General features: G+C 46.6%; 1 protein-coding gene across 10 annotated transcripts in view; it reads left to right on the plus strand.

The window, feature by feature from the left end:
* SHROOM3 (shroom family member 3) overlaps nucleotides 1-24,332 on the plus strand; it is a 159,440-nt gene that overhangs the window by 104,435 nt on the left and 30,673 nt on the right. For 7 of the 10 annotated variants that reach the window (XM_039541595.1, XM_039541589.1, XM_039541592.1 and 4 more), the window contains 2 exons: nucleotides 11,379-11,510; nucleotides 23,325-23,456. In XM_039541595.1, the coding sequence (XP_039397529.1) occupies nucleotides 23,398-23,456 (59 nt within the window). In that variant the 5' untranslated portion in view covers nucleotides 11,379-11,510; nucleotides 23,325-23,397. Of the gene's footprint in view, nucleotides 1-11,378; nucleotides 11,511-12,970; nucleotides 13,082-16,797; nucleotides 16,875-19,203; nucleotides 19,286-23,324; nucleotides 23,457-24,332 lie in introns of those variants that run through there. The other 3 variants (XM_039541591.1, XM_039541594.1, XM_039541588.1) reach the window with 3 other exon arrangements.

Genomic DNA, 24,332 nt, shown 5'->3' on the forward strand with positions numbered 1-24,332 from the left:
ATTGAAGTCAATGGCAAAACTCCCATTGACTTCAGTGGGGCCAGGGTTTTATCGAATAAGACTATCTGTGGAGTGAGGGTGTTAAATCTTTTTTTCATTGAAAAACCCTATAGCTATTTGAGAAAAGGGAAAGAAATGGGTGAGGGAAACCAGGGTTCTAAAGCAGGGGCGGGCAAACTTTTTGGCCTGAGGGCCACATCAGGTTTCCAAAATTGTATGGAGGGTCGGTTAGCGGAGGCTGTGCCTCCCTAAACAGCCAGGCGTGGCCCGGCCCCCCATTCAACCCCCCCTGCTTCTTGCCCCCTGATGGTCCCCCCAAGACTCCTGCCCTATCCACCCCTCCCTGTCCCCTGACCACCCCCGGACCTTCCACCCCGGAGTGCCCCCTGCCATCCCTTCCAACCCCTCATCTCATTCCTGACTGCCCCCCACGACCCCTTCCCTCTATCCAACCCCCCCGTTCCATGTCCCCTTACTGGGCTCCCTGGAGCACTGGTGGCTGGCAGCGTTACAGCTGCGCTGCCCAGAGCACCAGGACAGGCAGCCGCGCTGCCCAGCTGGAGCCAGCCACGCACCGCGCAGCACAGAGCACCGGGTCAGGCCACAGCTCTGCAGCTGCACTGCTGGGCAAGAGCTCGCAGCCCCACCGCCCAGAGCGTTGCACCAGCAGCGCAGTGAGCTGAGGCTGCAGGGAAGGGGGAACAGCAGGGGAGGAGCCAGGGACCAGCCTCCTGGGCCAGGAGCTCAGGGGCCGGGCAGGACGGTCCTGCAGGCCGGATGTGGCCCGCGGGCCACAGTTTGCCCACCTCTGTTCTAAAGAGATTACAACAAAGATGGCTCCAAAACCTAGGTCTGTATTCATAGAATCATAGAATCTCAGGGTTGGAAGGGACCTCAGGAGGTCATCTAGTCCAACCCCCTGCTCAAAGCAGGACCAATCCCCAACTAAATCATCCCAGCCAGGGCTTTCTCAAGCCTGACCTTAAAAACCTCTAAGGATGGAGATTCCGCCACCTCCCTAGGTAACCCATTCCAGTGCTTCACCACCCTCCTAGTGAAATAGTGTTTCCTAATGTCCAACCTAAACCTCCCCCACTGCAACTTGAGACCATTGCTCCTTGTTCTGTCATCTGGTACCACTGAGAACAGTCTAGATCCATCCTCTTTGGAACCCCCTTTCAGGTAGTTGAAAGCAGCTATCAAATCCCCCCTCATTCTTCTCTTCTGCAGGCTAAACAATCCCAGTTCCCTCAGCCTCTCCTCATAAGTCAAGTGCTCCATCCCCCTAATCATTTTTGTTGCCCTCCGCTGGACTCTCTCCAATTTATCCACATCCTTCTTGTAGTGTGGGGCCCAAAACTGGACACAGTACTCCGGATGAGGCCTCACCAGTGCTGAATAGAGGGGAATGATCACGTCCCTCGATTTGCTGGAAATGCCCCTACTTATACAGCCCAAAATGCCATTAGCCTTCTTGGCAACAAGGGCACACTGTTGACTCATATTCAGCTCCGAATGCCCAGCCATTCGGTCCCTAGTCTGTAGCAGTGCATGGGATTCTTCCATCCTAAGTGCAGGACTCTGCACTTGTCCTTGTTGAACCTCATCATATTTCTTTTGGCCCAGTCCTCTAATTTGTCTAGGTCCCTCTGTATCCTATCCCTACCCTCCAGCATATCAACCACTCCTCCCAGTTTAGTGTCATCTGCAAACTTGCTAAGGGTGCAGTCCACACCATCCTCCAGATCGTTAATGAAGATATTGAAGAAAACCGGCCCCAGCACCGACCCTTGGGGCACTCCACTTGATACCGGCTGCCAACTAGACATGGAACCATTGATCACTACCCGTTGAGCCCGACCATCTAGCCAGTTTTCTATCCACCTTACCGTCCATTCATCCAGCCCATACTTCTTTAACTTGCTGGCAAGAATACTGTGGGAGACTGTATCAAAAGCTTTGCTAAAGTCCAGAGATAGCACATCCACTGCTTTCCCCTCATCCACAGAGCCGGTTATCTCATCATAGAAGGCAATTAGGTTAGTCAGGCATGACTTGCCCTTGGTGAATCCATGCTGACTGTTCCTGATCACTTTCCCCTCCTTTAAGTGGTTCAGTGGTATTCTGTAGTAAAGGAGATAAAGAGGGATATTCCCTCTTCAATACATTCCAATTAGCCATCCTTGAAGTATACAAAATTCTTAAAGGTTTAATGCCACAAGACTGTATCCCTTATATATATAGTATTTCAGTATTCTACAGAAATGACCCAAACTGCCTCAGTATCGCTAATGCAGGGGGTAGTGTTTTGTATTATTAAGGCAAAATTAGGCTCCTAAACCTTTGTTTTAGCTCCTAAATTAGTGACCTGATTTTCAAAAGTGCTGAGAGCCCCGCAGCTTCCACTGAAGTCAGCTGGAGCTGCTGGGGGCTCAGAACTTTACTGACTTATGTACTTAATAATGGAGTTACGAGACTAACTTCCGACTCCTAAATTTAGAAATCTTGGCTTTAATGTATAACACTGCAGTATTCTTTTGCTAATGGCTGAGTAAGTGTTAAGTGAGGAGCAAAAGGGCCATACACCTAAGCTAAGGAACGGCTGGACAGAAAGTCTTTGTACAGCTAGTAGTTAACGTGTGCAGCATTAAATACCAAAGGCACAATGGGAGCAGCCAGTATAAATAACATTTAACAGTTCGACAAGAACTTTGCAGAAAAGGAAATATTCTGGGTGCAGCTGCCAACTTCAAGTGGGGTAGAGGGATGTTACATAGACCCAGCTAGCCTGAGAAACAGTGTTATATCTGGGTGACAGAAAAAGGACAACTGCGGGATTGTGCTTTTCTGAGATGGTCACTGCGGTTTGTTTTTTTAAACTATGTAACTGTGAGGCTGTTTTCTGGGTACTGCAATTTAAGTGGAAGGGGCCTGCTAGTCTGTCTGCCAGGGCACTCTGAGGGAGGGAAGTGGACCCTGCTCCCTTGTGGAGATTTAATATTGTCCAAAAAAAGTTGCTGTAAAGAAGGTGAGAAAGCGACTTGTGGGCCTTGAGCTGAGCAATGACAGTCAAGGCACAAGGTATTTCGCTGATTTATTCCCTGCACTGAGGTAACTATTTCCATTGTAAACTGGAAAAGGGAAGAAAAGCCGGGTATCATGTTCGTAAAGAGCCTTCCTAGAGAGTGAACGTGCTACCGAGTAACTAGATTCAGTGCGGTGTCGAGGATTGCTATGGGATTGTGGTGCTGTGGGAAGTTTCCATCTTTCGGGGGACATGTCAAGCCAAGGCCTGAGATGGAAAGATTCTGTAGCACCTTTTGTAAGAGTAGGTGTGTTAACCCTACTGTCCATTTAGCTAGCAATTGTCTGCCTATCTGCAGTTCCCCCTGCATATTCACCTGGGCAGGATATTCTTTTTCACGTCCTGTCCTAAAAGGTCATGGGGTGTTACTGTATGCTGCTAAACAGCCGCTCTGTTCCAGCTCAGAGGCATCTGCATTTTAGTGATCGAATGATCCCTATCTCTTAGGTACTTGGCAGCAGTTGTGAGGTTTAATTCATTGTGTTATTTATTAACTGTTTGATTATCACATGGGATGTTTTTGTCTTTTATCATTTTTCTGTCACCCATGGGTGAGTGCTTTTCATGAAGCGATCATTCTATATCTGACCTCCTGCTCAATCCTCCTGCTCAAAAGAAATCAGCACTTCACCTTGAATGATCTCGTAGAATGTGTGTTAACTACTTACGCTAAACAATCTGTACCCACTTGTATTTAGCTTTAACATACTGTCTGGAACCAGAAGAGCTCTCTGTAGCTTGAAAGCGTGTCTCTTTCACCAACAGAAGTCAGTCCAAAGAAGATATTACCTCACCCACCTTGTCTCTTGATGATCTTTCAGTATTTCAGTGGGTTTGTAATACCAAATGCAGCCCAGCACATGATAGCATTCAAAGGGTACATCCAGACTACCTGCCGTATCAGCAGGTAGCGATCGATTTATCAGGGATCGATATATCACGTCTCGTTAAGACGCGATATATCGATCCCCGAACGCGCTCCCTGATGACTCCGGAACTCCACCAGAATGAGCGGCGGTAGCAGAGTCAACGGGGGAGCCGTGGCCGTCGATCCCGCACCGTGAGGACGGGAGGTAAGTCGCAATAAGATACGTCGACTTCAGCTATGGTATTCCCATAGCTGAAGTTGCGTATCTTACATTACCACCTTACCCCATCCCCGAGTGTAGACCAGGCCAAAGAGTGCAAGGCCCGATAAATCTCTTTTGGGTTTCCTTCAGCAGCAACCCCAGATCCTGTGCAGGAACTAACTACTTTTTCTTGTCTCTGTGACATAAATACAACAACTGTGTATTAGGAGGAACACTCCAGATGTGCACCACTTAGCTGCTGATCTGTAAATTTGACCACATGTGGATACATATGGGAATACATTGGAAGTGACCAGAAAAGGACTATGGGCATAGCAGCAGTGGGAATCCGTAGTGTCCTGCTTTTCCAACATGTTTGTAAAACCATTAAAAAAAATCACGGTGCTTCTGTTACAGTGGTGAGGAGAGCATGTGCTCCTCAGACCTTTATGGCTGCTGTCTACTTACTCTCCTTTCCCTCGGCAGTTAGATGCCCAATAGTCACTGTAATGGTTTCTCAGTCCCCTGTCTTTCTCTTTTCCATGACTGCTGAGGAGATGAATGGAAGGGAGAGGAGGGGAATGGCTCGATCAGAGATGAATCTGAGCTGCATTAGTGCAGATATCGTGTAGACTGGGAGAACTGATGTCTGCCATTTAGGAGAAGCATGACGGGTTCGGTCACAGAGACCCCCTTGGGACTGTCACCTGCCGTGCTGAGATTACCTCTGAGACTGTTTTCCCTGCCAGCTTGGGACTCCAGAACCCTGCCTTGTTGAGCCAGACGCACTAGCCTGCTGCAACACAGACTCGGGTCTGGTCCACACCCCCAAAGCTGCAGACTTTACCCAAAAACTGCTCAGCAGGTCACCTATTTCCAGCACCCAGACACCCAGCTCCCAATGGGATCCAAACCCCAAATAAATCCGTTTTATTCTGTATAAAGCTTAGACAGGGTAAACTCATAAATTGTCCAACCTCTATATCACTGATAGAGAGAGATGCACAGCTGTTTGCTCCCCCAAGGCATTAATCACTTACTCTGGGTTCAATAATAAACAAAAGTGATTTTATTAAGAATAAAAAGTAGGATTTAAGTGATTTCAAGTAATAACAGACAGAACAAAGTAAGTCACCAAGCAAAATAAAGCAAAAACACGCAAGGCTAAGCCTAATACATTAAGAAACTGTTTACAGGTAAAATCTCACCCTCGGAGATGTTCCAATAAACTTCTTTCACAGACTTGACTCCTTCCTAGTCTGAGCCCAATCCTTTCTCCTGGTAGGGTCCTTGTTAGTTCCAGCAGACATCTTAGGTGAAAAACGGGTGTTCTCATGACTGGCCGCCCCCTTTGTTCTCTTCCACCCCCTTTTATAGCTTTGGCACAAGGCGGGAATCTTTTGTCTCTCTGGGGCCTCCTTCTAAATGGAAAAGTACCAGATTGAAGATGGATTTCATTATCAGGTGACACGGTCACATGTCACTGTAAGACCTCATTCTTCATTACCCACGGGCTGGCCCACATGTACACAGGAACATCCACAACCAATTGTCCTAGTCAATGGGAGCCATCAAGATTCTAAACCACCATTAATGGCCCACACTTTGCATAGTTACAATAGGACCTCAGAGTTATACTTCATATTTCTAGCTTCCGATACAGGAATGATACATGCATACAAATAGGATGACCACACTCAGTAGATTATAAGCTTTGTAATGCTGCCTTACAAGAGACCTTTTGCATAAAGCATATTCCAGTGACGACATCTTCACGTTCATAAGCATGTTTTCATAAAGCATATGGAGTGCATTGTCACAAGAAGAATGGAAAGTTATTTTACCGAGGAGCACCTGTTGGTGTTTTCGAAAAGTTTGGTGGTGATCCTTCCATTTCTGAGGCACGTACTGGACACTAGGAATACATTTACTTCTAACTCCCAGAACGGGTTGGTGCTGAATGTTCCTGCTGTAGTTAATGAGTATTTCTCATTTACACTGAGGCGTACATGTACACTGCTAACTGCTGGGCACAGGCTAGCCTGCCCCAGCTAGTGTGGGTAACAATGGCAGCGGAGACAGTGCAGGCTCCAGGGTGGGCTCGTGAGCAGCGTATTTTCCCCAGGGCCCGTGCTGGGTTGTACTGCTCATGCTGGAGCATGCATTGGCTTCACGGCTACTGTTATCTGGGCTAGCTGGATTCAGGTTAGCTTGGTAGGCTACTGCTAAACGCACTCTCCACCAATCTGGCAGTGCCAGGAGGGGACTTCAAGTGGCATAAATTAGTTACACTCACTTTAAGGCCCCTTTACGCTACCAGAGAGGCATCAAGTGTAACTGAGAATCAGGCCCTGAGTAGTGATGTCAGAATTTGCCCCAGAGCTAAGGAGAAGTGCATGTCCTGAGACTCTTAACATTTCAGTTGGATCCCGCCATCTCCCCAGAATGAGACAGCTCGTTCCCCCAGGGTCTATCTTCCCCTTTGCCACAGAGTGAAGATGAGCTGATGGTCAGTTACTGTTTCCATGGGTTGACTAATGGAGGATTAGAAATAAAATTGCTACTTCTCTGTATCCGCTCCGCACGGTTGTGTCAGGCCAAAACGGCAGCCGATGGGCACATCCTGACCCCGCTGCTGCATGGGGAGGAACCTGGCCACAACCCCACAGCCTGGCCAGTATGAGCACCCAGGGATGCTAAGCAGTTCCTGGGGGAACTGGCTTCCTGGGCAGCAGCTGAAGAGCCATTCTGTAGCCAGGCAGCCCCATTCACTCCCACGGACGAAGCGACCGGTGCTCGGAGGGATGTTGGGTGGAAGTGGTGCTCTCTCTTCTCCAGTATTGCCATGTGCCAGCTCTCATAACTTGAGCATGAGTTTTGCAATATTTGGTGTTTTTTCTTAAAGCCCTAGCTCCTGGAGTCATGTGATTGTAGGAGACTCCCAGCTTTCGTTAATAAACACCGAGTACATTTCTGTTCTCATGGTTGCCAAGAAAGGCCTGAAACCGTGGCCTGACTGCCTCCTGAAGGCTCCAATCCCACCAGGCAAATGGGTCATTCTTAAATTCCATGTATTTTAAGCCTGTCTCATGGAGCGAGGGAAGGCTCACTTGTGGTTTTTGGCTGGCCACACTGCTTTTCTACCAGTGCCAGGCTCTCCTCTGCAGAATTACAAGACCTAGGATTTGGCCTAGTATCAGTGCAATAGTATAGCTGTATATCCTGCTTTGTACTAGTGATAGCAAACCGCCAAAGGGACCAAATCCCTACATTGTGTATGTGCCCAAAGCTACTGAAATCAGTGGGAATTTTAAGTACACAAAGAATGCAGGGTCAAGTTACCTCATTTGGAGACAAGTTACCAGTCAGCGTCCATCAGCTGAGGGCTTTTCTGATCTGCTGAGGTCTGCCAAAGGGTGCTGGAAATCTTGCAAGAATAGATTTCTCAGATGCTTCCATGTGCTCACTTGTAACAAAGATCCCCCCAAGAGCAGCTCTGTCTAGAAACAAGGAGAGCAGATGTGTCAGCTCTGCAGGGTAGGAGCCATTTCTTTGCTGTATGTTTGCAAAGAGCTTGGCATTTTGGGGCCCTGGTGTCACAGATCCACAGGTCTGGTCCCTGGGAGAGCTTCTTCAATGCGTCAGCCCCCTTAGGGTCACTCTCTCTCACCGGGGCAAACCCCATGGCTTCACAGCTCCTGGGACTGAAACTCGGCGCCTTCCACACACCTGCTCTATGCCGTGAGCTCCCTGCAGCAAGTCCACCTGGATTGGACCCCGGAGGGAGAGTTACACAATGCACCCCCAGTTTCCTTTATCTGGAGTGACTCCCAGACAGCGCTGTAGAAGCAGAAGAGCGTATTAGATGTCTGGAACACAGCGTCAAAAGTCCTTGGTTATCACAGAGAACAGAGAGTTACAGCATAGGCCATCTGGGCCAGTTCAGAGCCCAGAGCTCTCCTCTGACCCTTTCTTAGTCCCAGTCCAGAAGCTTTTCCTGCTTCCAGCAACCCACATTTAACAACCGCCCGCCTCTCCCCGCACCACCGCCCCTCTTCAGTCCTTTGTCCTTGTTCCCAGGCAAACATTGTCACCTGGCCCTCCTCCTAGCCCTTTGTTCTCCAGCTGGTCAAACCAGGCTGGCTTTCTGCGGAGGGGTGGATCTTCCATAGTTGTTATTTGCTAGGTACCAAAAGTCCGAGCAATTGTCTTCTGAGACTCTTCATAGCATGGGGTCAGGCCCAGACAGCCAGGCATCAGTCATACCTGGAGCTCTGCAAAGGGTACACAACCTTTCCCCCCCACCTAGTTAACCATGCAGCACATGGGGGAAACTGAGGCACACAGTGTTCATACAAAACATGATGACGAATTCTCACTTCATCACATCTGTCCTCTAGGCACTCCTGCAATATAAGCAATAATAATTTTTTTTCAAAAAAGAGGTTAAGTTTAATCTTATCGAGCCCAGTTCTCTCCTCTCTGCTCTATCCTGCACTGAAATAGTCTTCTCCCACACAGGCATAAATCAGGAGTAATAGTAACTATATTGATGAAACTGGTGCGAGAGGAGAAGTGGAGCCATTGGCTTCAGTGGCATGTCCCTGGTGTAACATGAGAAATTTGGCTTCCAGTATTCATGCAGGCTTTTTCCTGAGAGGAATCTGGCTAGCTTTATACAGAGAGAGATCTATTTTATGTGGCTTCGGTCCATCAGTTTGTATTGTTTTGTATGTGCATGGAGTAACTGTGAGGCCCCACCGTCTCAGTTGCTAAATAACACCCCCCTTACTCCTACCCACGAGGTTCCTCAGAGGTTTATACAGAGGGGAGTAGGACACAGTCACACTGGGTGAGAGGCAAAGTAGAGTGAGATTTGATTAAAAAAGGCAGTTACAGCAGGATTTGGGGTAAAGTGCAGACACAGATAAGCGGACGGAGGAAGGAGGCCATTCTGTCTAGTTCTGGACCAATGAAATTCCCCAATCTAGGTGAAAGTGCTACTGCTTCCCTGGTATATCTCATCTGCAATGTGAGATTTAAAATTCTTGCCTGCCACGTGGGGGAATTGCGGGGGAGAGGGGCTTGGAGGGGGGAGGATTTAAATGGATACAAAGAAGGCTGGTCTCTCACAGGAATGGAATCCAAGCCATCCGAAATATCTAAAGCCTCATATGTTGGCATGTGCTCTGAAGCCTATTAAACGCAGAACAAGGGACAATTACTCCCCATCTTAGTCTGCAGCTCTCCTCAGGGCTAGGCAGGAGGGAAGGAAAGACAGGGAAAGAGCATGCGTCTCATACAGATTTTTATGCAGTGTTTTCCTTACGTTAGCAGAGAGGTGACTGTAAACCAGACCCACATTTGACTGCGAAAATTCGAATCATTAAGAACACCCAGTGTTTCGAGAGATTTTATTTTCTATGCTAAAAGAATAGCCATCATTAATAATCATCTGGGTTGGTTTTGATGGGGTGGGCTAGCCCTTTGTGTGTTAATCTGATTGGAAGAACGTTGAACTGGGGATAGACCTTTCTATCTCGCCATCATTCCGCGTAGGTAGGACTTGTCTGTGGGCGTAAGATCAATGGTTTTGCTGTTAGCAAAGCTAGCCTGGAATACAGCCTTAAAACAAGAACTAGTGCTCACCCAAGCTAAGTTCCTCAGCTCTGCAACGCAGCTCCTGCTCCTCTTACAGGAAAGAAGGATGTTCTTGTGGTTAAGGTGCTAGCCTCGGAGACAGGAGGTCAGCGGTCAGTTCCTGGCTCTGTCACAGACTTCCACTGTGACCTTGGGCCAGTCACTTAATGTCTTAATGTCATTTTACAAATGAGGATAACGTTTCCTTTCTCGTAGCTTTTGTCTTGTCTGTGTAGACCAGGGTGGGCAAACTTTTTGGCCCGAGGGCCACATCTGGTAATAGAAATTGTATGGTGGGCCATGAATGTTGACATAATTGGGGTTGGGGTGCGGGAGGGGGTGAGGGCTCTGGTTGGGGGTGCGGGCTCTGGGGTGGGGCCAGAAATGAGGAGTTCAGGGTGCGGGAGAGGCTCTGGGCTGGGGTGGAGGAGTGGGGTGTGTGTGGGGGGTGAGGGTTCCAGATGGGCAGGGTGGGCTCTGGGGTGGGGCTGGGGATGAGGAGTTTGGGATGTAAGAGGGTGCTCTGGGCTGGGACCGAGGGGTTCAGAGGGTGGGAGAGGGATCAGGGATGGGGCTAGGGCAGGGGTGCAGGCCCTGAGCGCGCTTACCTCAAGCGGCTCCTGGAAGCAGCGGCATGTTCCTCTCCAGCTCCTATGGGGAGGCACAGCCAGGCGGCTCTGCACGCTGCCCCATCAGCAGGCACTGCCCCTGCAGCTCCAATTGGAGTGCTGGAGGGGGCCATTGGAGCGTGTAGGAGCCAGAGCAGGGTCATGCTGCAGCTTCCAGGAGCCACGTGGTACGGCCCCCGACTCTGCACCCTGGCTGGAGCGCTGGAGCGGGGCAAGCCCCAGACCCCGCTCCCCATTGGGAGCTCGCACACTGGCTTAAAATGGCTGGTGGGCTGGATCCGGCCCACAAGCCGTAGTTTGCCCACCCCTGGTGTAGACTGTAAGATCTCAAAGGCCAAGGACTGCCTTTTACTATGTGTAAGTTCAGGACCTGGCACAATGGCTGCCCCCTCTCACTATTAGCATTTGTACTTCTCAGTAGGTTAATGCATTAACCTCTGGTTACCTTCCCCAGACCTGAGGACGAGCTCTGTGAAATTCAGAAACTTGTCCCCTCCACCAGAGGTTGGTCTAATAAAAGATATTACTTCACCCACTTTGTCTCTCTCTCAATACGTTCTATATTTGATCCCACTGCTGATTCTTCTCGGTCAGTGACAATATGTGTTGATCTATTGCACAGTTGCTCCAAAACATTTAGGGAGGAGGGTTTTAATGACCAAGCTCTGCCGAGTTATAACGAAGGGCAGAATTTCACCCTACGAATCCAGATTTGGTGGTGATGTATCCTTTCATCTTTGCCATGGAGAAGAATAGGCACATCAATGGCTTTTAGCAGCTGTTTTCCATCAGACATTTTCCTTTGTGCATGTTAAAAATGAGGCTTTGATGTAATACCCCCCATCTACATATTTCTTTGATATTTTGAAAGTGATCTTAATGTATGTGTGTCTGTCTGTCTGTCTGTCTCAGGCACTCCCTGAACTTTGACACTCCCTTGGTTTCTTTTGACAGGGACACATGTGTAGCAAAGGAACACGCTGACCTGCCAGCTTCCCGCTCACTCAGTCCGGAGTGTATCCCCACTGACCTACAGCACAGCAAAACAGCATGGTCAGGAGCAGCTAAACCGCGGCTGAAGAACAGGTGAGAGAGAAGATGGTTTTGCTCATGATTCTCTTCCCGCCCTCTACCTATTCCGGTTATTTATGTACTTTGAATTTCATTCTGGGACAGATCCTCAGCTGGGTCCGTTGTCAAACACAACTTTCCTCGGCGGGGAGAAGAATCAATTTATACCCTTGTAAGTGTCGAGGTTTTGAACCATCAGGAAGTGGGATTGTGTCGGAGTAATTATCTCACGTCACACTTAGCCCTTCGCACACCTCCAGTGCAGTGCCAGGGAAATAAACTCAGTCTTGTGCCCTGAGCAAGGGACAGCTTTGCTGTCGTTGATAATGTTTGTGTGGGGCTGTGCACAGAGGAGCTAGTCACTCTTGTTGCTGATCTGCCCAAGGGGAGACTGCTTGACTCGGGTGTGCTTTCCTTTCCTCTCCTTTATAGAACTTTGTCATTCCTGGAGAAGACAATTAGAGAAGTAGGACCAAATTCAGCTTTCCTCTGCACTGGGGTAAATCTGGAGTCACTCCATTGCTTTGGACCAAGGGATAGATTTGTAGAGGTATTGAGGCATCTGAAGAATAGAGCTGTGCAAATAACGCATTTTTTGATTTGCTGGGGGTTCTGAAAAATCAAGGAAAATTTTCAGTGAATTGAAGAGTGAAAAAAAGAGTTCATTTCAGATTGAAAGAAATGTTTCATTTTGACAAAATCCAAATGTTTCCCTTTTTATTTTGACCAGTTTTTAATTGTTTTTTGTTGTTGTTGTTGTTGTAAAACTAATGGAAATTTTGAAACAAAAGGTTGTTTTGAACTGAAAATAAATCAAAACGCTTTGAGAGTTCAAGATTAATACTTCCTGCTTGTAGATCTTTCATTCCCAACAGTGGTTACTTGAGAGAAGCCTCACAGTTTAGTGCTTCATTGTGATATTTTACCATCAGAGACATAGTCATGGGTTTTTTTTATTACACCGAGGGTAGCATTTCAGGCTGTGTCTGCTGCCTGTCTATATTGTGTATCAGTGGTTGACACTTTGGTTCCAAACAGGAAATAGCCTTAATGTAGAAGCATTTGAGAGTGGGAGGGAATATGCTGCATGGTCTTAACCTTTGGCTGTGCCATGAGGGGCAGCCCCACAACTTGTTTGCTTTCTGTAAACACACCCAAAATGATGAAGTGCTTTGGATCGCCGATTGTCTAAAACGTTCTGTGAAATTCAGGGTGGAAAATAAGTGTTTCCAGTCTTTGGGAAATTCCAGGATTCTAGGGCCAGACTCTTAGCTGCTGGAAATTGGGGTCTGTTGAAATCAGTGGAGCTGCACCTGTTTTCATCAGCTGAGGATCTGTCCTGGAGTTGGCATCGTTAACCATAGAATGCTGTGTAATTTTTGAGTACCGCCTGCCTGATTCTTTGTTGCCCAGCACTTTGTGGAGTGCAAAGTGGGTATAAAATGCTACTCGATCGTGATGATCCTGTTTTACAGCCACTCTGCACAGGAGGCATGAATGAGTATACAAGGTGCAAAGCAGTGAAGAATCAGGCCTAGAGAGTCCAGATCAAGAACTCTCTTCATTGAAGGTTTTGTATGAAAGAGGTGCTGGCTCCTTACATATCTGAGCTATATTATATATTTGAGTTACGTTACATATAGGGTCTATATTTTCAGGTTTATTAGGCACTGCAAGCCACCAGAGGAGACTAGTCACCGCTGTGCTGGGTAACACTCTGTCAGTGTAAATCTAGTGGAGGCAGCTCTGCCCTCTCCCATCCCCAGGGGAAGGGGAAGGAGGAGCAGGGAGGGAAGGGATCATGGCAGACCTGAGCTCATCTTTGCCTGCCCCTTCCCTGATGTAAGGTCCCTGGGGGACCTTAGGCCAGTGACATAAGTTAAGTTGACCCTGGCAGCTTGAACTTGCACCAGGACTGAATCAGGTAGCTGCAACCAGCTCCCTGCAGCCACCCTGCTCTCCACTCTGTCCAGGCTGTGAGAGATTGAGGCCATAGGGCCTGGAGACTGCTCTCGCAAGCTCAGGGGCAAATCAGGAGACCTCAGTTGAAACCAGAGGGTCAGATCCCCTGTTGGTGTCGATCAACTTATCTGTGAGTTATGCCAGGTAAGGGTCTGGTTTAGAATCTATGTAGTATGTAAATGCGTATATACCTGTGTACATACACTGGTGTGGGGGCAGCCAGGCCTTTTATGTGTGTAACTCCATTGAATTCAACAGAGCTGCTTTTGATTTGCATCTTGGTAAGTCGGAGGCGAATCAGGCACAGCAGTATGAACGTATAGCACAAAAAGAGTGGAATTCAGATATCCCATCTCAAACTGTTATCCCAAACAGGATCATGTTCCTGGTGTCTGCTAATTACACTGCAAATCCCTTTTGCTATCTGCAGTTATTCACTGTCCCCATTACATTGGGATAATCAGGCTTATAGTGTGACATATTTCCTGCCAGTCACCGGCTCTGTACGGCTCATTATTGGAAACAAGCAAGAGTTGGAAAGCACATTCCATCCATTGTTTAGAAGTCTCTCCTGATGCGGTTGCTGTGTGTTTTCTAGCAGAGGGCTTAAGCATCTTAGTCTGTCTTGTTCTCTTGGTTTTTTTTAACTAATTATGTATTGACTGAAGAAGAACCAGAAAAATTGTTTGCGTTAAACCTGTTGGGCCAGATCCTCAGTTGGCATAAATCAGCGTCGCTCTATGACTTCAACAGAGCTGTGCTGATTTATGACAGCTGGGCGTGGGGGTCTGGCCCAAGGTCTGTTGTTTTGGCTTCACTTCAGAAGACTATAGTGGTAATGCTTGGGGAGACAGAAATAGCTGGAGTTCTTCCCCAAGGCATAAGCTGAAAAGTATAAAAGCCATACAACACAATCAGGCACCCTTTCCATATCTCTTCTTTCTTCCTCTTTTCCAGTAAAGGAAAGTACCGTGACATTGTAGCAAGAACGTGAGAACAGGGGAGAGGCTGTATTTTAGACCCCTCCAGCCTTTCATTCCAGCCTTCCTGTTCTCTAGGTAACACCAGGCACAGTCACGTGTGAACGGCGTGAATGTTCTGGCACTTGAACCCAACCAGTATGTCTTCCCTTCAAATTTCGGATCTGATACACCCTTTCATTGACTTTATATAGGGGGTTAAATAAAGTTTCTCTTCTTAGCCAGAAGGCCGAGAAGTTAAAAACTACTGGTTGTTAAAAACTCTGCATTCAGAAGATTCCAGTCGGACACACTTGTTGAATCTAGTAATCAGCGAGCATGTAGTTATTCTACATCAGCTCTCATATTAACAGCTAAATCCTGCTCACTTTATTCAAGTGAGTTGTCCAGTTAATGTCAGCTGAAGTCAGTGGGACTCTTGGCTTGAGTAAGATGAGCCTTAAATCTAAGAGATATTCTCTGTGAGCTGCACTTGTTACTGAACCACGGTTAAGCATCAGGTAATTAGTTAGAGCATAATCCAGTTACCAGCTCTGGGTGACCTTCGGCAAGTCACTTCACCACTGTCTGCCTCAGTTTCCCCATCTGTAAAAGCTCACCGGATTTCAGAGCCTGGGCTCCAGCACGAGCAGGGATGCCAACACTGCTATTGTTAGCCCCGTAGCACGAGCCTGAGTCAGCTGACCCAGGTTCTGAGACGCACTGCTATGGGGTGTTTTTTGCTGTGTAGATACCTTTAGTTCACAGCAAGGTGGGGTGCAAATCTACCCCATGTTAGCCTGCTGTTCACTCATTGTCCCAGTGCACCCGGCTGCTGCGCTCCAAGAGTTTCCTAATGCAGTCGTGGAGTGACACCACTTTGAAACTGGACCAGATCAAAGCTCACTGGGGAATTTCTGGTACACTGCAGCAGGGTCCGCATGGGCACTTAGTGCACAGCACGCCAGTGTGAGGTCGATTTACACCCCAGCTTGCCACAAACTAAATGCTCGTCTAGACAATCCCTAAGTAAATGTAAAGTGAGTTCAGAGGTGTGTTAAAGCTCCCACAACTAATGCAATGTGACATGGCTATAAAGATTCAACGTGGCACATCTCAGGTATCCTAAATGTAGCTTGTCAAAGACCGTAAACAAATAGCATTTGAATGTATCAGCTAAAGGCCAAAACTGAAACCTGTCTTAAGCACTGGGAATGGGGCACGCAATACGAGTAGGACCAAACTGGTCCCTGCTAGAACTCAGGTAATCTCAGCAGATAAATTTTACCCTTGATCTATGACTAAAGATCAAACAAGCGAGAAATCTTGGGGACACTTTGAAATGATTTCCTCAGGCAGAGAGTTGTCTATTGGAAATGGCCCATAATGTACTTCTCAATATATTTTGAATTATTTAAAAAAAGCCAACAGGATTAAAAGCCAGTTTGCAGTATATTCACAGGTCTTACCTAAACTGTGTGAAGTATGTCCTTTTTTCACTGGCGTACACCTCTGTTAGTGGAAACGTTGCCTGAGCATATGCAGAAAAATAAACATGGGTGCATTTAGTTCTGTTCCATTTTTGCAAACCTTGTGGGGAGATATGATTGGCCCGATGTTGATCTGGTGACATTTTGAGCAATGCTTCACTGACTTGAGTAATCTTTCTGGTGAGTTTTCATTATTCTTCAGTAATGTCTATTAAGGAACACAGCTTCCTCCCAGCCTGGCACCAAAACTTCTTCGAAGGGTTCTGTGAGTCTAAACAAACAGAATCAGTAAAGAGGAATAAAGCTGAGGCTATTAAGGTTGATTTTCTTTCTAATTGGCCTAGTCTGATGTGCTATTTTGAGAACCATGACTGCACCTTAATTATGAATGACGTCTTTGAGTGGATTGTGGCTTCACTCTGTAGAAATCCTAAGAGGTTTTCTGAGTCAGTTTTCTGCTTAATAGAAAGCACAAGGACTGTAATGATGATTATGGCCCAAAATAAATATGAAGCAGGAAGTGCAATGCACTTGATTTATTTTCAGACTCTGGGGACTGATTGCCATTTTGGTGGATGCACATAGAACATATCCTTATTCTAACGGTGCCCGGTATATTGCTACAGTGAAATGTGACAAACTCTGAGCCTCAGCGGGTGAAATCAGTCTAGCTCCATTGATGACAATGTTCTCATTATACAAATCCTTCTTCTCGGGTCTTTTAAACATAGAGATTTTCCCTTGTGTATCTTAATTGCAGGCATGGGCCCTGATCCAGCAGGATGATCCGACCCTTATACCCACCCATATGGATACAGGAGTCCATCCACATGGATTAGCTTTTACTGGGAAAATCTAGACTCACCAAAGGTTCTTTGATTCATATGTCAGCCATGAGTTTGATGAACATCTGTACACCTGTAGCCTCAACTGCATACTGTGATCGACAAATGAAGATCACCTGATTGGTGTGTTGACAATGGTGACTTAGTTGGTAATCAGTCAAACTCAGTGATAGGCCCTTTACTGTGCACTGATTCATGTTCTAAAAGACTGAAGTACATCCCATTATTCTCTGCATGGATCAAATTAAGTTAGTCAGCTGTAGACTTGGGTTCCTATGATACACCAGCTGAGGAAGGGGCATTCCTTGCAGAATCCTCCTCTTTAGCTTCAGCGTCTGACTGAAACTTGGATATCAGTCTAAAGTTCTTCTTGTCCCCCATTATTATTGTCTGCCACTCTGCAGCAATATTTTCCCTTGAATATTTTGGCTCTTGGTATGAAGCCCTCCACCAGCAATGGAAGCTCCATAATCCACAGATGCAAAGGGGTTAATGTTAAATGAATCCTTCAAAGCTCAAAACGTCTTAAAAAACAGTAGATCCATTTGGTTAATTTTATAGCTAATTTTATAGCTGCCTTGAGGGCTGTAACATGTTTCCATCTAGCACTAGGTAGGGGGGAAGTTGTTGACTGAATGCTTTCGTGTGGTTTTGAAGCATATAATTGTAAGCCCCTCCTACCTTCAGACCCACAAAGTGAGTGCTACATTTAAGAGAAGGTAGACCACCCTGTTAGACGTCTGGCAGCCCTCTTGGCCTGCCCAGTCTTGCTGAAATGCTTATTGCAACCACTTCTTGTCTTCAGAAGGACCCGATGGGGCTCTGTGGGTGATGCAGTATTATTTAAGTACGAGTTGGAGAAAGCATTTAATCTGAAGTTTCCACCCATGGCAATGTACTGAATTAATGCACTCGCCTTTCATCTCTGCAGAGCTACCATAGCTCATGAGTGAAGATGGGATTCGTGGTCTCATGCTAGACATTCACTCATGTCTCAAAACTCTGTGTCATTTTGCTGAGTTGCCTTTCTCTGCTCAAGAGACACTTTGGACTGGAATAGCCAGAGCTACTGCAGGTCACTGAAATGCAGCAGCGTGACATTGTGGAGAAATTTGCCCAGTGCTTTCTTATCCTGTGCCTGACTCTAGCTGTTGCTGACAATCCTCCCATTTAATAAACACTCAAAGCCCTGAATCAGCCATGTACTTAAGCACGTGCTTAAGTTCTACCGACTTCAATGGGTCTCAAGCACAGTAATGAAGTCCATATACTCAGGTGCCTGGCTGAATCAGGGGGCTACAGTCACATGAAAATATTTCTTTTTAATCAAATCTAGACATCCAGCAAGACAGTGCAGAGCGCTTTGACAGGACCATGGAGTGCAGTGGGGTTTCCTGGGTGTAAAAAATAGCCCATATAAAAGATGGAGAAACCTATTAATTACTTGAGAGATCTAAAGAGCTCCCTTTATTTAGGCTGTAGTGAAAATGGAGGATTTACCCTGTAAGGCAAACCACTGTGATTTCAGGTGAGAGATTACTCACTTAGTGTGGATTTGCTAAGCCGTGTGCATGCAGTACCTTGGAAGGCGGTTGTTATGTATGCCCACTTTTGCAGTAGCCACTTCTTAAATAACTTGTCCCCTTTAAGTGAAATTAATTTTTATAGCCAAGTTCTAAACCCTGACAATAGACTCGGGGTAATTTTTCCGTGCTGGCCCTGGCATCCATTCTCTCCTCACTTTATTGATGTCATGTCGGGAACCCCTTGATGAACTGCTGAGATGTAAGAATCAGGGGGATTCACTGGTGTGGTACAAAGACATCTTTGCGCAGTCGAGATCCCATTAGCCCTGTTCTTTTCATCTGATATTCACCCCAGCTCTGATATATACATACGGCAACCTTTATACAACATGACTGCTCCACACTTTATAGGAATGGCCCCAAAAGGTACAGATCCCCCAATCTGCTCATTTCCCCTCCAAAGGTTTTGGTAGTGTTTTGCAATGAAGCCTGCAGTGAAGCGCTCCAAAGGAATTCTCATGGGGTTTTGCAGACAGTGTCATTTTTGTGTGTGGAGGAGGCTACAGTTATTACTGGTGATATCATTCAAAATGGAACTTTGGATTTTATCTTGGGTTCTACCATGAAGCATTTTTTCCCCAGTGGAAGTGGTCAGCAGTTTTCTTCCCCTCCTGGCTTTTTCTTGCATTGCATTGTGACACTCAGCAGTTAACTTCTAGCATGGTGCACTGTGGGATGCCTGCTACCCCTGGAACTCCAGTGTGGCTTTAATTGGTCATGTTAGTGGAATGGTTGGCTGATGAAACTTCCCTAAAACTCAGTGCCCTGGAGTCAGATCAGACTGTACAACTGCAGCAGAAAATGGAGCTCCTGGGGAACTTTTATATCTAAAAAGAGGCTGAAAGAAGAACAGAGAGCACAGAGAAAGGGCTTTGTGCAAGCACCTTCTCCATACAATGTTGATTTGGCCAGAGGGTTGCTATCAAAAATGCTGATGTTTGCTACAAGGTAATGTCTCTGTTTTGGAACTCATCTTGCTTTGTGTTTTAGTATTCTCTGGAGATGAGCTTAGAGAATTAGGGGCCAGATTCCCATTGTTCAGCACCTTGTGTAATCTTTGCACGTACCTTGCCCTGGTATAAATTACGGCACAAGGTGAAAGGCAATGGAGAATCCAGCCCTGCTTAACTAACCTTCCGATGAACTGCAGGTGCAAAGAAGCATCTCCACAGCTCTGCTGCCTTGTTATGTTCTGCGATTTATTTGTTGGGAGAACTCCTGAGATACTACAGAGTTATGTTCTCCCACTGAGGGTCAGATTCTCAGCAGCTGTAAGTCAGCATTGACGTCAGTGGAGCTACTCTGATTTACACCAGTTGAGGATCTGGCTTATACATACACGTTCAAAAACTTTGCATTGGGGTATGTATTTTTCCTCCTCTCCTCCATATATTTTTCTGTAGTTTTCATTATCTATCTATCTATCTATCTATCTATCTATCTATCTATCACAGCACACTATTTACCACAATCCGTAGCTTCAAGGGCTTTGTATAACTTCCCCACAACACTAGAAATTTCCCTAGTAAATCACTGGCTATGTCAGACAATGAATAAATTCCATGCTCGCTGTAAGTAAAGTCCTTAGGCATGATTTACAGTATCCATATCTTTGCACTATAAAATGAATAGGCATGTATATCAGTTGAAAAGCTAACTGTTCCTGACTAACCCAGATAGCTCCATAGTGCAAGATAAACACCGAAATAAGAGTAATCTTCATCACACTGATAAAAGCAAGTGAATTTAAATTTCTCACTGTTGCCTTTTCCCATTGCTGTTTTTCTCTTTGTTTTTAAAATGGCAAAGCCAAAAAGCTTTTTCCCAGGTTTGCTTTATTTCTTTTCTCAAAATCAGCACAGAAATTAGGATATTTTCTTTTCCTTTTGATCAGGAACTCCGTCAAAATAAAGCAAATACTTTTCAACTACTGGGCCTGATTTTCCTCTCAGCTACACTGATCTAAGTCAGATGAAGCTGCCGTGACGTGAAATGATGGGTGTGAGAGGAGAATCAGACCCACTCTGGTTGTTACAAGGAGGGGGGAGAAAAATTGTTCTCTTTAACCACTGACGGTAAGACAAGAAGCAATGGGCTTAAATTGCAGCAAGGGAGGTTTAGGTTGGACATTAGGAAAAAAATAACTGTCAGGAGCAACAAAGAGTCCTGAGGCACCTTATAGACTAACAGACGTATTGGAGCATGAGCTTTCGTGGGTGAATACCCACTTCGTCAGACGCATGACTGTCAGGGTGGTTAAGCGCTGGAATAAATTGCCTATGGAGGTTGTGGAATCTTGTCATTGGAGGTTTGTAGGAGCAAGTTAGACAAACGCCTGTCAGGGATGGTCTAGATCAGTGGTTTTCAAACATTTTTTCTGGGGACCCAGTTGAAGACAATTGTTGGTGCCCACGATCCAACGGGACTGGGGATGAGGGGCTTGGGGTATGGGCGGCGTGCGGGGGTGAGGGCTGCGGGGTGGGCTGGGAATGAGGGGTTATGGGGCTCTGGACTCGGGGCAGGGGGTTGGGATGCGGGAGGGGTCAGGGCTCTGGGCTGGGCATGCAGGCTCGGGTGGGGCCGGGATGCGGGTTTTGGAGTGTTGGAGGGGCTCTGGGTTTGGGGAGGGGGTGCAGGGCTGGGGCAGAGGGTTGGGTTGCAGGAGGGGGTCAGGGCTGGGGTGCAGGCTCGGGTGGGGCCGGGGATGAGGGGTTTGGGGTGTAGGAGGGGCTCTGGGTTTGGGGAGGGGGTGCAGGGCTGGGGCAGAGGGTTGGGGTGCAGGAGGGGGTCAGGGCTGGGGGTGCAGGCTCGGGTGGGGCCGGGGATGAGGGGTTTGGGGTGTAGGAGGGGCTCTGGGTTTGGGGAGGGGGCTCAGGGCTGGAGAAGAGGGTTGGGATGCGGGAGGAGGTCAGGGCTATGGGTGCAGGCTCTGGGGTTTGGGGTGCAGGAAGGGGTTCCGGGTTTGGGGGGTCTCAGGGCTGGAGCAGTTTTGCCTTTTGCAACACTTACTTTCTGGGCGAGATTCTTGGTTTCTGTAAATTGGCCTGGCTTCACTGAAGCCAATGGAACTACAGTGATTTACACCAGTGGAGGGTCTGGCGCATTGTTTGTCTTAAGTCAGAAATTAACTGCAGTACTGAGAGGCTTACAACTGTGCCTGTCTGTCTAGGATAAGAGTCGGGTTCTCACAATATTGCAGCCTCTCCAAAGCCAGTTCTGTGGCTGTTTTAAAAATTTTTTTACTCTTGCAGTGATTTTAGATTGGTACCTGGAACCTGTACCCTGGGGCAAAGCACATGTATGGAATGTTTTTTATCAAGACCTGCCTTTGGTAAACCAGTGCTTTGCTTTGATGAGTTAAATGTAGTCATCTTCCCATAATACACAATTGGAGGTAAATATTCAGCTGCAGATCCAGTAGTTTCAATTGCACAAGTCTCCTTCCTCTAAGGACGGCCTTACTCAGAGTAAACTAGATTTGTGCAAATACTTGAAAGAGCAAGTTCTGTGCCTAATCCTGTGTTAGAAGGCACATGCCAGGAACCTATGTTGTTGTGCCGCATGCACACGGGCGCACACATACACTTACACAGAAGACAGCAGCTTAACAATTATCTGTAGACTTTTGGGTCCAATCCTAGTGAAGTCACAGGGAGCATTTCCACTGAATTCAATAAGAGTTGGATCAGTTAGTCTTGTTAGTTTGGTGCACAAACACATGTTTCAGTCTCCGATTTTCCACAGAGCTTGCGTGCATGACTCTGTGCAAAATGAGCAGATGGTCACCTGTACCAAAGCACCCACCACCACTATTAGTTTAAACTCTCCTAAGATTCTATTACACTTAATCCACATTTTCAGCAACAAGTAGGTGTGGACACAATGCACGGTTATCCTACACTTAAATTTATAGTGCTTGTCTTTTGAGTTAGAGTCACAGCTTCCTTGTTTACTCGTGATGCTATTACAGGATTGTTGGCTGAATTGCTTTTAAAGTATTAATGGCTTAGAGGACTGGGCAGCACAATTCTTACAGCTCTTTGCTGAAGGATTCAAGGGAAAACATACTTCTATCTGTCAAACAGTGGGCTTTCCCAAACAAGAAATGAAAATGGCGTAGGTTTTGCTTCTACCAAAACTACAAAGAGATCCTTTAAATCCCCAAGTCTCTTCGTGTTGTGAAGGGACACTTCAGGAATAAGAGAAGGCGACAGTATGAGTTACTTCGTAAATCCAGTTCTGTCAGCCTCCCACCCGACCACATTCAGTTTCCTTGTTTTCGTGGCAAGGGATGGAACAAAAGAGCTCTGTTTAAACACACCTATGAGGAAAATTTGATTTGTTCAGCTCCTCCTTTTTAAATTTTCAGTTCAGCTCTTATTAATGAGCTCCTGTCATAACAGCGGGATAAAACAGATCTCTTTCCTTCACTGAAGATCAAAGGTGGCCTTAAAACTGAAATAATGGTTTGTTCTTTGGGAATCTTTAGCAAATAGTTTGCAAAAAATAGTTAAATGGTGTTATGGCCTAATTTTTCTTGTGGATACAAGGGATCATCATCCTGCTGGATCAGTGCCCATGTCTGCAATTAAGATACACAAGAAAAAATCTCTACAAGAAGCCAGTGGACTTGGTAACAATATTTGAATATGTTTATGTGAACAGAATTCATGCTCACTATGTTCATATGTATCCATGTGTGTCAACATGTCAGTGTATGTGCTGATGGGCATGTATTGGCACGAGGATGAATGTGCCTGGATGTGAATATGTGCTGTCATGTGTACATATGGCAGGATGGGTGGATAACTCAGTGTTCTTTCAAATTAATTGCCTGAATAGCAGCAGCAAACAGAAGCCTGAGGAGTGATATGTGCTGATTAACATTTATTTGCCAATGTCCGTTTGCATGGGTCTTACCCCCTGAAAAAGGAGCCGAATGACTGGGTGTTGCTAATATTTCGGATCCCTCTCTCTTTCTACCTAGGCGGGCTGAACTTGTGGGCCGACCGCACTCCTGGCATTCAACCAAATTCATAGAGAACCAACCCGATCCCAGCATGATGCAAATATCTCAGGGCACGATTGGCACTCCTTGGCATCAGTCCTACCATTCCAGGTAAGGGTCATGTGGTCTTGGCCATGTACTGTAAAACTCAGAGGAATACAGCAGAGTTGGTTTTTGTTTAGTGTATCATTCCAAGAAAAGAAAACTTCTCTACTCCTCCATAGAAAGTATCCTTCCTCTCTGAGCAGTAAATCAGTCACCCCTGCCAAACTGCCTGTCTACTGCAGCCTGCTTCGGTGCATTCGGACAGATCCTGCCAGTCCTCCCCCAGCCTTTACACAAGCAAAACTCCCATGGACTTCAATGGTAATTTTATGTGCGTCAGTTCAGTGAAGTCAGTTGAAAGACACCCAGTGATTTCATTAGGCTTTGGGTCAAGCACTCGGTAAAGACTGCAGTATTTGGCTACTACGATTATTATCATTCTCTGTCTACGTAGCTCCTGTCCACACTTTACAGACACGTAGTAAGACCGGTGCTTCTAAGCTAAGGCCCTGAGCCAACAATGCACTCCAATGACCCCTAGAGCCTCACTTGATTTCAGTGGGGCTCCGTGTTGGCCCTAATATATACAGGCAAGCTTTTCAAAAGCGCTCATCATCCACAGTTGGGGCTGGATTTTTTACAAGCCCTCAGCTCCTACATGGCATCCAAATGAAGCATCCAGCTGCATTTTATTTAGGTGCCTACATGGGAACAGTTGGTGATGAACTCCCTTTAAAAATCTGGCCTTGTATTCCCACCGTCTCGGTGGGGTCTGAGTCAACTCTCCGCATGGCACTGAGAGCTAGATACCAACTCTAGGCAGGGACCTAGCCAAGTCCTACTGTACTACTGTGATATAACGGCTCAAGACCTAGAGCTAGTCTTGAAAACTGGTTCCTAAACAGATTCAACTCTGTGTTCCCTGCTCTACTCCAACTGGGC

The sequence above is a fragment of the Mauremys reevesii genome, linkage group 5 (genome assembly GCF_016161935.1).
Source record: "Mauremys reevesii isolate NIE-2019 linkage group 5, ASM1616193v1, whole genome shotgun sequence".
NCBI classification, from domain to species: domain Eukaryota; kingdom Metazoa; phylum Chordata; order Testudines; family Geoemydidae; genus Mauremys; species Mauremys reevesii.